At 42.1% G+C, this 15,051-nt stretch overlaps 1 protein-coding gene across 1 annotated transcript in view; it reads left to right on the top strand.

Annotated features, from left to right (window-relative positions):
* The window catches only part of LOC136706650 (uncharacterized), a 38,395-nt gene extending 24,098 nt beyond the window's left edge, over positions 1–14,297 (top strand). The window contains exons 44-62 of the mRNA XM_066680243.1: positions 1,437–1,582; positions 1,853–1,999; positions 2,071–2,184; positions 2,438–2,569; positions 3,532–3,690; positions 3,929–4,093; positions 4,851–5,013; positions 5,267–5,448; positions 6,050–6,142; positions 6,557–6,761; positions 7,053–7,240; positions 8,822–8,919; positions 10,029–10,213; positions 10,358–10,560; positions 10,642–10,801; positions 11,491–11,600; positions 12,320–12,439; positions 13,077–13,224; positions 13,913–14,297. Of these exons, the coding sequence (XP_066536340.1) occupies positions 1,437–1,582; positions 1,853–1,999; positions 2,071–2,184; positions 2,438–2,569; positions 3,532–3,690; positions 3,929–4,093; positions 4,851–5,013; positions 5,267–5,448; positions 6,050–6,142; positions 6,557–6,761; positions 7,053–7,240; positions 8,822–8,919; positions 10,029–10,213; positions 10,358–10,560; positions 10,642–10,801; positions 11,491–11,600; positions 12,320–12,439; positions 13,077–13,224; positions 13,913–13,917 (2,723 nt within the window). The 3' untranslated portion in view covers positions 13,918–14,297. The remainder of the gene's footprint in view (positions 1–1,436; positions 1,583–1,852; positions 2,000–2,070; positions 2,185–2,437; positions 2,570–3,531; positions 3,691–3,928; positions 4,094–4,850; positions 5,014–5,266; positions 5,449–6,049; positions 6,143–6,556; positions 6,762–7,052; positions 7,241–8,821; positions 8,920–10,028; positions 10,214–10,357; positions 10,561–10,641; positions 10,802–11,490; positions 11,601–12,319; positions 12,440–13,076; positions 13,225–13,912) is intronic.
* The last annotated feature ends 754 nt before the right edge of the window (positions 14,298–15,051 follow it).

The following is a 15,051-nucleotide window of genomic DNA, read 5'->3' on the forward strand; positions in this document are numbered from 1 at the left end:
ATATGTTATGTGCTTTAGGCGGATAAACTTGTGTGTACATCCTGTATGTTACAATTAACCTTTCTGGACTCTGTCAGACCACAGAGCCAGGTTTCAGACATCAGATAAAACAGCATTATGAAAAAGAGCCTTATGTGAAATTGATGTGACCTTAGGGATGGACGATACGGGCAAAATTTATATCACAATATATTTCTAAATTTTGGTTGATACGATATGATTGCGATATCAATATGAACAGCATAAAACCCTCTGAAAAACTTCCAGGAACAAACAAGCAACATGACATCACCATCAAACATAAACCTGTTGACTTTGTCAATATTCATATTTTTTAACTCAATTTTAAATTGCGTGTGCTAGGCTGACGGCAGTGCCCTGTAATGTATGTCAGTCAGTGACAATTGTTGTGAATAATGTGTATTTAAATATTGAAAATGTGTTTAAAAAACCATATCATTGTTATTGAAACTTTTTATATTGGGATATATATTGATATTGAATTATTGTGTAGCCCTATGAGCTCATATTGCAAAGTGTGTGACATTTCTTTGAATTCGTTGCTGGTCTACATTTACAATTAAATTTATGGCATTTTGGCAGAAGGTTTTATCCAGAGCGACTTAGGTTACTGGTAGTACAGGTTTATTTAATGCAGTGTTAGGAGTCTTGCCCATGGCGTAGCACAAGTCTCTAACATGGGAGCCAATGGTGTTACCACTGTACCATACCAACCACAAGCTAAACAAGCTTGGTCTAAGCTTGTTTATGCTGGTTGCCCCTTGTCTGGTGCTGGTTTAGCTGGTCACCCTGGGGTCTCATACTATTTGGCCAAGATACCACCAGTATCCAAAATACAACATTTGCAGTTTTCAACCTAATTGCGAAAGTATTAATGTACTCCACCATACACTATTCCAGACAGGCCAGTATTTAGTCAATATCAGTATTACTCCAGTATGAATAATTTGTCAGACCTTAACTATTAATAGCATTAATATTTTGAAGTATGGGCGGTACGGTGGCACAGCGGGTAGTGTCGCAGTCACACAGCTCCAGGCACCTGGAGGTTGTGGGTTCGATTCCTGCTCCGGGTGACTGTCTGTGAGGAGTTGGTGTGTTCTCCCTGTGTCTGTGTGGGTTTCCTCAGGGTGCTCCGGTTTCCTCCCACAGTCCCAAAAACACACGTTGCAGGTGGATTGGTGACTCAAAAGTGTGCGTAGTTCTGAGTGTGTGAGTGAATGTGAGTGTGTGTATTCCCCTGTGAAGGACTGGCGCCCCCTCCAGGGTGTATTCCCGCCTTGCGCCCAATGATTCCAGGTAGGCTCTGGACCCACCGCGACCCTGAATTGGATAAGCGGCTACAGATAATGAATGACGGAATGAATGAATTTTGAAGTATATTTAAATGTGTTAACTACTCTAACGCCTCCCAGATAAGTCGGGCTCTCAGGTCTTTGGATGGGGGCTAGAGATGCGGTTAGAGAAAGAAGCTCATCACAAACGAGCTAATGTGCTGCTTGACTGGACGGTGAATGGACAACAAGAGCAAAACCAGAGCAGGAAAGGAAACCGGTCAGAGGTAAGTTCTTCTTTTCATTTATTCATTCGTGTTCTGTAAGTGCATCCACACGTACCTGAGCAACACACACTATCACACAACCACCACTTCAGTGCCACTGCTACCCGCCATGAGGTGGTTTTGTAGGGTCCTGAGCATTGAAGAACAGGGTCAAAATGGGGCTAGCAAAGTGCATAGCAATTCTAGAGCTACAAAAATGGATTCTATGGTCAGTGGAGCTGATAGAATGGACAATGTAGAGTGTGTGTGTGTTTGTGTGTGTTTATGCAGATCAGAGCTACAGGATCTTGGACCTCTGAGGGCAAAAAAACTGAAGCCATTCTGGATGTCCAACAACCTTTCACACCCACTCTGTCCCACCTACACCTACACACACTCTCACACAGCCTCCAGCATGGACACGACAGTAACAATCAGGTATACACACGCTAATGCACACACACACACGCATTTCCAGCTACATTTTTCAACTCTTAATTTTTCTCTAGCTCATTTTCTCTTGGGATCATGGAACCCCTGTGAATGTATCTGTGACTGTGAGTAAGCACTGGACCTCTGAGTCCAGCAGGGGGCAGGCCTGCATCTACGTCTCACCCGGACAGGTGCAGTAAATGCAGATGTTTCTTTTTATTGTAGTAGAATGTATGAAGTGTAACAAATGAGAGGGAGAATGCTTGAATGTTCAATTATAAATATACGTCACACAAACAAATGCTTTAAAACTTATTAGTTATTATAAATCCCACTTGTCTATGGATCCATGCTTTTGTTAAGACAGCTTAAACATCTAGACTGACACCTGGATTTGATCGAACCCCTTCATTGTTCAGGACCGCTATGAACTGTGAATTGCAGATGCAGAGGATGCTGTCTCTAGTGGACGCTCGAGGCTGTGTCTCTGTGGCAGAAGAAGGGAAATCTTCCTACACGCAAAGTGCTGAACTCAAGTGGAGTGACAAGAAAATAGCGCAGAGCGTGAAATACCAGGTGATCTTCTAATATATTACAGTGACATGTGTGAGTATGGTGTCAGAACCAAAGGACCCTGTGTCACTTCAGCCTCTAACTTTTAAGAGGTTACTGTCACTGATGGTTGAATTGAAAAAGTATTAGATGCAGGCTACTTCAGGTTAATAAAGAGAATAAGCTTCAAAATGTATTCGAGTTCAGTGTCACGGTGGGTCCAGAGCCTACCCGGAATTACTGGGCGCAAGGTGGGAACACACCCTGGAGGGGACACCAGTCCTTCACAGGGAGAACACACCACACTCCTCACAGACAGTCACCCGGAGGAAACCCACGCAGAAACAGGGAGAACACACCACACTCCTCACAGACAGTCACCCGGAGGAAACCTACGCAGACACAGGGAGAACACACCACACTCCTCACAGACAGTCACTCGGAGGAAACCCATGCAGACACAGAGAGAACACACCACACTCATCACAGACAGTCACCCGGAGGAAACACATGCTGACACAGAGAGAACACACCACACTCCTCACAGACAGTCACCCGGAGCGGGACTCGAACACACAACCTCCATGTCCCTGGAGCTGTGTAATTGCAACACTACCTGCTGTACCACCGTGCCATGCTCTGGTCTCTAGACGAAAACGGTCAACCTGATTTGTTTCTGTGTCAGTTGTGTGCCAAAAACTTTATCGGCACAGAACAAGAACACCAATTTGTCACCTGCCATTGGCTTTTGATATATTTCCGGGTGGCTCACACTATGAAATTAAACTGGTTTCAGCAAACGTTGAGACATTTTTCCTAATGAAAACAAATTAAATTAAGATGTAAATTTCTCTTTATCTGTCTCTCTCTGATTTGATAAGATCTAATTTAATAATATATATATATATATATATATATATTATATACATCAGATACCTCAGTGACCCATCTCAAGCGTTTGTGTGTGTTTGTGCTGTTTTAAACAGAAAGGATCCAGAGGAATCCACAGTGTCCAGATAGAGGCAAGGGTCCAGAATGTCTCCCCAGGCCCCTGCACCTCTCACAGCCTGTTGGCTCAAATACAGACAAACCTCAAGGATTTTCTAGAGCACCACATACTCCTGGGGACGTGTCCCCCTCAGCCAGTGAGTAGACATCATACCTTCACACATAGGGAACCACTGTTGCACCCTTGACCCTCAGTGTGTTAGGCCAGTTTGTGTAATGTTGCTTAAGACTAGGAATGGTCAAACCTAATTAGATATAATCTCTGAGGCAACCTAATAAACTGCACCTGGTTTACAGCAAGATCATGAGTTGAGAACAGCTTATATGCCATGTCTGTCATGGTCAGTGCAATAGTAATTACAGTGTTCCTCCCAGGCTCTGTCATGGTCCGGCAGTCACCGTGTGACCTCGGGGAAGGATGTTCTGTACAGTCGGATGGGCCTTTCAGTGACCGGTCAGCCCCTGCAGCACAGTACTTTCATCCTGGCCCTCAGGAACACCAGCAGCAGCCAGCGCAGCAACTACTCCCTGCTTACTGAGGTCCACACAGTCTGACATCACTTTTTCAGTTATGGTTTTTTCTCTATGGTCCGGCTCTACACGACTCGACACAGTTCGGCTCTCTTAAAACTTGTCGCTTTTCCACTGGCAGGTCTCCACCACAAAATGAGTAGGTGGCGTTGTGAAACCCAGTCTCTAACAGGAATTACTGGCTTTGAGAACCACAACAACGACTGTGGTAAATTTAGGCGCTGTTTACTCATCATGTATTCGCGGGTAGTTGTTGTTTTTTGGACACCTCAAGGTAAAGTAATGAGTTGCCACTGTGAGTCCGATAAAAATAAACATGAAAGCTGCTGTAACTTAAGAGATTTACTTAAGAGAGTTTGTGCTGGATTTGAATGAGCTCTGTATTTCATGGTGATAGACACATCTCTCTGGCCAATCAGCGCTCTGCAGGGTTTACACTTCACCATTTAGTACGTACTCTGCTCGGTTAGATCCCGGAATGAGCTGGGACTGAAAACTTACCCAGTTCCAGGACCAGATTTAGCCATTGGAAAAAAAGAGCCATGCCGAGTCGTGTAGGTTCCTTCCAGTGGAAAAGCACCATTAGCGATCTCCTCCAAGTGTGTTGAGCTGTCCAGTGACACTCTATGTGCAGTAGTTGGCTTCACATTTCTCAAAGGGCAATATATCCTGAATATATCTACATTTTCTGTGCTAGGTACTTCACGTACGACCTTCTGAGGTCCAGTTCAAGCCTTGTGCTTTTTGTGTGTACTGTGTGTTGCAGTGGAAAGTTGGGAACTGGAGCATTGAACTGGGAAGCAGTGGCCACTCCTCAGCCAGGAGCACAGCAGTTCAGTTTCAGGCCAAACTGGACCGCACTGAGCTCTTCTGGATGAATGCTGCGCTCGGCAAACGCTGTTTACACACCGCTGTTGGATACGACGGTGGTCAGTTAGCACAGGAATAAATAGCCCTTGTTATAGTCTTGTGTGTTGTTGATGGACAGTTTCTAAGCCGTATCTGACAGAATGGCATTATTCTTAACTGGTGTAAATTGCTAGTATTGAATAAAGTCTTCTTTGTAATTCTAAAATGTAGCATGTCCAGACCTGGATATTTTTACAGCTGTGGATCTTTTTGAATAATTTGAACACATTTGACAAACACATTAAAAGATCCCTCATTTCACGCCTCTTTAAGACTCAACAGATGACCTCACAATGACAGTCTGCTTGGAGAGCCGCCAATGGCTGACCCTCAAGGCCCAGAGAGGAGGAAGTGGCATTGAGAATGAGACCCTCACTCTCGTCTCCATGGGAATAGCCAATCACAGCTTAATCGTACAAGCCAAGGGCTGTGAGGAATGCTTGTTGGCAACAGAGGTGAGGTGAAAAATGAATAACATGTCTAAATCAATTTTGAAAAATTAATAAATAAATAAAAAACCTTGATCATTTTGATGACTTTCAGAATCATGCTCTGTGGCCTGATAGGCATTATACTCACACAGCTTTCCATAATAAGAATATTATGTCAGCTGTGAAACATGGTGGTGGTAGTGCAGCGATATGGGAATGTCTTTCTGCTTGAGTCTGGGCAAATTTGAATTTGAATTTTACAGAACCATCAATTCTGGTCTCTACAAGAAGATCCTACAGGAGAGTGTCTGGTCATCAGTCCATGATCCGAAGGTCAAGAACAATTGAGTTCTACAGCAAGACAAAGATCTGTAGCACATTAGGATAGAGCGACCTAGTCAGTGTCCTGACTTGAACCCAAATGAGATGCTGTGGCAGGGCCTCATACAGACTTGAAATGAATCCCATTATCACTGAATTTAAGCAATTCTGCAAAGTAGCGTACGTATGTCTGGCCCAAATCTCCAGTTCTCTAATGGCTCAAATTTGGTCTTGAATGTCTGGTTACCATAAATCCGCTACAAATCCAACTTAATGTATCATTTTCCCATTTCTGACTTCACAGGCACGGCTCCAGCAGCTGGGCGCCCACGTAAAGAGGAAACTTCTGGACAGGGTTCAGAAAGTACACCATCTTGTGCAGGAGCTCAGGAGACAGGTCATATAATTAATAATTAAAATTGGAGTTGTGATTGTACAATATTTTCCCTGTGCCTGGATGGGTTTCCTCCTACAGTCTGTAAGTTGGGTTGACAGGTGATGCAAAACTCTCCACAGTGTTTGAGTGACTGGGTGAGTAGGTTGGAGTGTATGAGTGAATGGGTGAGTGTGCGACACCCAGTGATTGACTGGCACCCTGTTCAGGGTGTGCCCCAGCCTTGCAACCAGTGAATCTGGGGAAAGGGCCCAATGTGACCCTCACCATCCCCTTCATTAGAATCACCTTGTACTCCCACTTACTGTCCACTCAGATCAGTGAAACATGTAATTTGGCATGGTATGAGCACATTTTACTTACATATATATGTGTACAAGTGTAAGACTGACCTAGTGCCTTCACCTCGCTGTCCAGGCTGGAGGGAGCGTGGCGCTACAGGAGTTGAGTAACTGGTCACTGCGACTGACCCAAATAGCTGAAAAACTGCTGCTACAGAGGGTGACTGTCCCATGGAGCATCTGGATTAGTGGAACCCTTCGCCACACACTGACACAAAGTCTTCCACAAACACTGGACTTCATACACCACATGTCTCAGCTCATTCAGCAGGAGCTCAGGAGTAAGTACTACCCCTAGATTTAGACACTCATAACCCAAATCCTGTCCTGAGGGCTGAAGTCTATTGTTGGCCATTTCTGTGCTTAAATACCTTCATCTAGGTCTTGTAGGTTTGACTACTTTTTTTTTACACAGTGATAGACACGTGCTATCAGTGACTACACTCAGAAATGTATCATTTTGCTGCAGCCACGAGAAACAAGACACAACCTAAAGAGTGGATCATCTGTAAGAGTATAATTATGTTATAATTATAATTATATAATGTTATAATTAATTAATTGACCCACAGAGCCACTAGCCACTCTGGCTGAAGCTTACCAGGACGTGACCGGAGAGCGTCTTGATGTGGCGTGGCGACAGGGGCTGGAGCTATGGACAAGAGATCTGGAGGAGCTGCTGCCTGTCATTTTGCACAGTCACCAGCTGAGGGCCCCATCCCTGACTGCTTTCCACTTCATCATCGCTACACTGGATCTGGTCAGCTAGAGGCTTTGTCTAGGCCTGTCACAGTTATTTTATACTCACAATTATATTCCACTGCAATTTTTTCATACGCATCTGGAGACACCTTGGTTTTACAGACCTTAGAGAGGAATAGTTTATGCTGTAAATCCCACCTCTTCTCTACAAATGACTGGAATTTGTTCTTGCGTTCATTAAGACACATCAAAATAACAAGTTTTAAAGTTTGACTTAGCACACACAGTAGTGAGAGACTTATTTTTTTTAGTTTTCTTAGTATCTCCTTTAGAGGGCAGCGGTGAGTAATGTTTTTTTTTATTTGAGGTTTTGTAATAACACCTTTAGAAGGCAGCGTTGATGTTTTTCTGTTATCAGTTGGAACTTATAAATGTCAACTCCCATGCAACAATCTGCAAATCCAGTCCCTTCAGTAATAATAATAATGTTTCATTTATATAGTGCCGTTCTCAAAACTAAAATACTTTACAATTGTACTAAAAAACCACAACCCTAAACATGATTTAGAGCAATGGTAACACTAGTGGTACATGACGCAGCAGGAGGTGGTATGCCAAATGACCTCAAAAAATGTACTACTTAATTAAGGAATTTATTCATAACTGAAAATCAAAGTTTTTATGTTTTGTTTACATAATTATGCCCCAATTAAATTAATTTGTGTTGTAGAAAAATACAGTGTGCTAGACTTTCAGTGCAAGAGATACTCTCAGAAGAGCTGGGTCTTCAAGGATTTCTTGAATGCGGAGAGGGTTTCTGTTGCTCTGCTAGTGCTTGGAAGCTCGTTACATCAGCGTGGTACCAGAGATGAGAATAGCCTTGACTGTTATTTCTAGTCTCTCTATAATTTTTAGTAATTAGTTTAAAAAAAATTTAAACATGCACATTTTAATTAAATAAAAAGCAACAATAACATGCAAAAATCCAAGCAAGGTTTTGCCCTAGGCCCCTGGAACAGAGGAAGAACCAGGGGCCACATGTTTCTGTTGTAAAAATTATAGGTGGTACTTGGAGGTTTTGGTTTGATAACGGGACTTGGTCTAAAAAGTTTGAGAACCACTGACTTTTCCAGAAAACGAATGAAGGAATGAATGTTTCACTGAAATCAGCAACACAGAAGTAAGCTGAAGTTCCAAAGCAGGACACCATTAATTGTCTGCTCCATGTGCTCAAACTAAGCCTACCAGTGTGACTACGTAAATATAAAAAACGCAGGGAGGACTGTGTATTTAGCAGAGCTAGCATTACAGTGAGTGACAGAGGACCAACAGATCCTCTCTCTACAAACAACAAACAACTTCTCAAGGAAACTCCTTAAAGGAACATGAACCCATTTCCCTAGCAATCTACACAAAGCTGTTATATCCAGTATTATCAGAGTACATTTTCACAAAGTGGTGGGGACAGTATCAGATTTCAGAAAGTGGTTTTGTTCCCAGCTTTATGGGAATTATGCCTATGCTCAAATGTCATTAATGTGACTGGCTTAGATTGAGCTGAAGTACAGTTATACTTTCCTTTGAGCTGTCCAATTAATTAATACTTTAAATAGCCCTATGGTGCCATGTTCTTCTGCAGGTCAGTCAGCAGACAGTACACTGGGCCGAGGCCAGGCTGGCCACCGGGTTAGTGGGACTCAGGAGGCAGCTGACCCACGTGTACAAGTTCTCCAAAAGGTGAGTGGCAAATCTACGTGAGTGGCAAACTGGGCTTGTATAAGTTCTGGAATAGTCTGACCTGCTAGGTTTGAGTGGAGCAGTTTGTAAAACTGTAGAATCAGAATACCCCAGAATTGATGAAGTTCCTGTAATTTATTCTGGATCACAAACAACACCCCAATTTACCAAACACCTCCATCGCGCCACAGCTATACAGCCCAGGTCTAGGGCCTAAAAACACCCCTCTGGTTTTCAAATTGATCCCTCTTCCTCAAGACGTTCCAAAAGTGCATTTAAAAGAAAATGGACCTAAGGGCTTAGGGCAAGAATTGGGACGGGACCTGCGTTCCAATCTTAAAGCTGGAGTCTGTAACTTTTTAAAATGTTTTAAATGCTCTTTACATTCATTCATTGTCAGCTACCACTCATCCAGTTCAGGAACACACGCCCTGGAGGGGGCGCCAGTCCTTCACTGGGCAATACTCTTTACAATAAAAGTAAAATAAATGCACTGATGACATAAATAAATAACAGTCCAATCATTTAATTTGTACCTAATTAAATGAATGGATGATTTACCTGTCTGTCCAGAGCAGATCTGATCAGTCAGAACTCATAGAGACAAATACATCCCCCTCCGGAAAAAAAATAGAAATAAATGGAAAATTTGATGTGAAAATAGCATTATGTTTGTTTCTTTTTGATGCCTTCTGTTTAATACGCTCTGTTCCAAATAGCACTACATAGTGTACTTTACAGATTGAAATAGACAGGGATGCAAATTGTTTAATTATCGGCAATGCAATACACCTTTTTTATTTTATGACATACATTGTGCACTACATAGAGTGACATTTGTGATTCAGCCCTAGTGTTGGAGGTTTAAAGAGAGACCCAAACACACTGTGCCATGCCTGTGGTTTAGGAGAGTGGCTTTAGAAAGAGGGAGAAAGTAGGGGGAGGGACTTTTCCACTGGTTCCAACAAAATCACCTACTCCAGCTTTAACTCTAATGTCAGTCTGTAAAATGGCAGCATAAAAAAACAGCAAACTGAACGGTATACACACTTCTGACAACACTATGTATTATGAGCCGTGGTCGGGTATTTGTCTGTGTGCCTCCACAGTACTGAGGAAGTGAAGCTGAGGCTTCCTCTTCCTCAAAACCCCTGGCCCAAAGGCTCTCTCTCTGGAGTGGTGGAGACTCTGCTGGAAGAGTTCCTGCTGAAGCCGCTAATGACCATGAATTCAGCCAGCCTCTCGGCCGAGCTCTACAGACTCAAGAGGAGGCTGATGGACAGTCCTTTCAACCGTGAGTCGCTGGACTTCTAACTGATCACTTGGATGTGCTATTGTCCTTCGTACTGTGGTGGAAAATCCTCATCTGGATGCCACAGCAGTAAGAGTGGGAGGTATTATATGGACACTGTTCTTTCTGATCCCCCACTCCATTTAGATCAAGCGTTTGTGGTAGCAGATGCCTTTGCCGTATCTTTTGATGGACACCTGTTGGAACTGCCAGCTTCTTGCGATCTGTTCTTGGCAGAGGACTTCGCCACAAACACCTTCACGGTCAGTTTAAAGTCAATCAAACCAAAACAGCGCTCTCTAGTGGTCCAGCTGAGAAACACCACTGTTACAATCCATCCTAATGCACAGGTACGTGTGCAGGTTATCCACTACTCTCTATATGCTAATAAATAAATTACACTCGTTGGTCACTTATGCCTATGTTATCAGGTGGATGTCGACTGCCGCAACATACACCCTCCCTTCACTAACCGTGAGGTAACTATAATGAAGGAGCTGAATCTCCTTACAGTGTCCAATAGAAGAGGACTATTGGTGTCATGTGACCCCTATCTGCAGTGCAGTGTAACCCTGGATGGTTGGCTTCATGGTAAGATGTTCTTTTTTATGTCTTTTTCTAGCCTTTACATTAGGATCCTTGTATCTAAATTCATTTTATCAGCTGAAGTCTATTTTATCAGCTCCACTGACCACACAGGAACACTTTTTAGTTCTACAATTACATACTATAGGCCATCTGTTTCTCTGCATACTTTCTTAGCTCCCTTTCCCCTTGTTCCTCAGTGCTCAGGATCTCCACAGAGCAGGTGTTATTTGGGTGGTGGGTCATACTCAGCTCTGGATGTCTTTCGGATGGTGGAGTCCGGCAGTGACAATCGAGCAGCACTGCTGTGTCTGATCCACTCACACCAGCGCAACACACATTAACACACCACCACTCAGCACTGCAGAGCTGAGAATGACCTCATCACTCTAATCTTACCTGCCCTGTGGAGGTCCTGTAAGGGTCCTGACCATCAAAGAACAAGGTGAAATGGGGATGAGAATGTATGCAGAGAAACAGTTGGACTACAGTTTGTAATTGTAGAACTGCAACATGCTCCTGTGTGGTCAGCGCATCTGAGAAAAGTAGATAAGGAGTGTAGATACAAGGTAGGTGTTCCTAATCTAGTGAGCGTTCAGTGTATACAGTGAAGAAAATGAAAGACACAGGTGTTGTTTGCCTTTGTTAGCCCATCAAAACCATATTGGCTCATTCTGTTTTCTTGGTACCATCAGGAAGGGTCAGTGGACTTCTTGGAACCAATGACAACGAGGCAGGCAATGAGTATCCTTTGCTGGATGGGTCCCAGGCCCAAAGCTTGGACGAATTTACTCAGGACTGGCAGGTAGGGGCTCCAACAGCACACAGATGTTAAGCACATGAGACTGAAGTGCAGCAAGAACCCAGGTCCAGATGGCATTCCACTTCCGCTATGTGATGTTTACAAGAGGCGATAATAAGCCAGGAATCATGTAACTATTGATGAAGCAGTCGCTCTAAGTCCACTGTTCCGTCTTCTACCTTGTTTATTCTAATTCAACAGAACTGATTAAAGACGTATCATGCAGAGACCCAATTTCTATTTCTTTTTGTTGTTTATTTTTGGTCTTTGAAACAGAAAAACACAAGGAATTTAGTAAAGTTGGATTTCTCAGCATCATGTACCATTTAAGCTATGAGTGGGTGTCTGACAAGAATGTCTTTTAGCTCTGCTCCTTTTGGACAGGTTTATCATTAAACTTAAAGCATCATTAGGCAGTATTTTAACCTTTAAATTACAGCTTCAAAATCACTGTGATATTCCACTAACGTGTAATAGTGAGACTAGAGCATCTGTCGTTGATGCTCTGAGCTTAGCATTGAAGAAATTGCACTATGTAACTTTTGGAGGTGGGTAGGAAAGCAGAGCAGCGTTCCAGTATGGAGTCTAAACTCTTCCCAGCAGAGTACACAATGGTACTGCGACAAAGAGGGACAAGTGGGAATGCCCTTCAGTTCTAGGTAATTATGCATCTAGGCAGTCCTGTGTAAATTTTGCGTGTGTGTGTGTGTGTGTTGCTGTAGGCCAATTCCAGCTGCAGCAGTAACACACCTGAAAGCTGCCTGAAAAAGAGCTCATGGGATCCACCCTGCAAACTCCTCTTCTCCTCCAGCAATTCTCCCCTCAGCTCCTGCTTCAGAGTGGTATCTATCAGCATCTCTTGTTAACTCATCTTACATGTGTATTCTTTAGATCCAGCTTCCAGATCTTGGTAGATCTCCCCCAATAACACAGTGCTACACATTTGGGAGATCATTAGACTTCAACATGCTTGCAGGAGAACACTAACCACTCAGTACTGTAATACTAACTAACAGCTCAACACTTTTGCTGGAGAACACTAACCGCCCACTACTATGATTTTACTAACAACTCAACACTTTTTTTAAAATTGATTTTCAAAAAGTACATGTACAACAAACTCAGAACAAATTGTCATGCCTGTTAAACAAACCTCCAACCCTCCCACAAAAAAAATCTACTACTACTACTACTAATAATTATAATACAATAATAATGATAATAATATTAATACTAGCTAATAGTAATCATAAATGCATATACATATAGATATATACACACACAGCTCAGCTCATTTGAAGGAGGACACTAGCCACACAATTCTGTTGTTAACTCACGTTGGTTAGCATCATGCTTAGTGATGGGCAGAGGAAAGTCCATCCTCCATTGAGAGTGTGAGGCTAAGTCGGTCTGTTTTGGACTTCCAGCCTTGGAAAGCAGTGACATCACTCCTAATGACTGCCTTTCACTTATCCACAGATAGACCCGGACCAGTTCCTTGCACTGTGTGAAAGGAGCCATTGTGACTCTGTAGATGTCTCCAGAACATCTCTGTGCAGACTGGCTTCAGCGTATGTCAATCTCTGCCATAGAAACTACGTACCTCTGGAGTTACCCATACAGTGTGGTCAGTATCTGAAAGCAGTGTCCACTTTATTATAAACCCATACATAGAATTTTCGCTGGTCACTGCTTGAACTCTACTGAACACATACTTCTGCTATACAGGTTTACGATTACATTAACATCACAGTCAACATCATGTCAAGTTTCTTACAACCGAACAACCATTTTTGGTGCCATATAGAACCCTTTTCTAAAAGGTGCTAAATAAAACCATCTATAACATATTCCCTATCAATCTAAAGTGTTCTTCAGAGTGTTCAGGGTTCTATATAAAACCATTTTTTATTAAAGAACCCTCATTTTTAAGTGTGTAGGGGTAGGACATCCCATTTTCTTGCTGAAAAAAGGGGTATGGTGAATTGAAGATTTTTCAAAGAAACACTACAAATGGTAAATCATTGACACAATCGCAGTACAAGCGATCAAATGAACCCAAAAAAATATTAATAATTTCTCTTGTAAAAACTATGGTAACCACTGAAATGTGTAATTTAATATAGTTTAAATGTATTATAGCATTTTTTTTTTCATAACAAGCAAAAAACATAGTCGTATGTTGATATCTTGAGAGTTAGCTAGTAAATTTCCATTTCTACATGTGATATTTTATATCTGTAAACAATGTTTTCCAATGTGAGTAACTGGGCTGTATTTACCAAAATAATTGTGTTTTTCTTTTTCCTTTCCAGCATAAAGGTCCAGTAACATGCTTGCTATAGCTGACCAAGATGTTTCCATTGACCCATTGAGTTATTTTGATTCTTCCTAATTTACAAATATAAGTGGTTCATGGGTTTTTTTTTTTGTTTTGTTTTTTTTGTTATTTTAAGTAAACGCACACAGTACAAAAACAAGTGAACAAGAAAGTGAACTGCCTTCCTCCCTTCTGTATTGTATTGCTTCTGTTGGAGCCAAACTAATATCTTTAGATTTTTACCACATTAGAAAATTGCAGCTGTTTACATTGTGTCAAAATGTCACTATGAATGCTCCAGTGAAAATGTGCCAGGGACAAGACCTATAAGGCACCTATTGACTTGGCTGTATCAGAGATTCTTTCACATCCTGAGATCTAGAAGGTTGGAAATAATAAAAAAAAAAAAGCCATTTGTTTAAATCTGCTGCTTGGTTTTCTTCTTCTGTACAGTTATGTTTGGAGAGGCAAGGTTTTGTTCCAGCTGCAAAAATATACAGTATTTAAGCCTCTTATATAATGCCTGAGGTTAACATAGTTTTCCAAACTGGATGTCCAAAAGATTTCGTACCCGAGAGGGCTGTGCTACATGTAAACGAAGGTGACCTTGCTTTTAACCACCACTAAATCACTTTCAATTCTTTGCCCAGGTCATTTAAAGTTCTCATACATATAAATGAAACCATTTGGCATTCTGTGGCGCTCGCTCAAAGCCAGTCAAAACCCCAGGGCATGAAACCAGTCGAGTGAACAAGAATTATGATGTAGTTTGATGATAAATAATGGCCTTTAGTGTGGTGACATTTGGTCTCATGGAACGAGAAATGTTTTCAGGATTATTATTAAGGTCTGGCATCTTCTCATCCTTAGTTAGTAAACTGAAAAAAACTGGGGAAGTGCAGGTCGAAAAACCACCTCAAACTGGCAGAATGTTTTGAAGAAGTCCGTATTAGAGCCAAGTCCACAATTACCTGTTTGTTTCTGTGGTCTGCCCTCTAGTGGAAGGCTCCAGTTACAAGTATAGCACATAGGCAGTTATGTGAACAGTTATATTCACGATGCAGATGGTTGTCTACATTAACGACCAAACAGCAAGTATATTTCTGCCCTAAAATTAACATTAATTGAGCAGAG

The sequence above is a fragment of the Hoplias malabaricus genome, chromosome 9 (assembly GCF_029633855.1).
Source record: "Hoplias malabaricus isolate fHopMal1 chromosome 9, fHopMal1.hap1, whole genome shotgun sequence".
Lineage (NCBI taxonomy): Eukaryota > Metazoa > Chordata > Actinopteri > Characiformes > Erythrinidae > Hoplias > Hoplias malabaricus.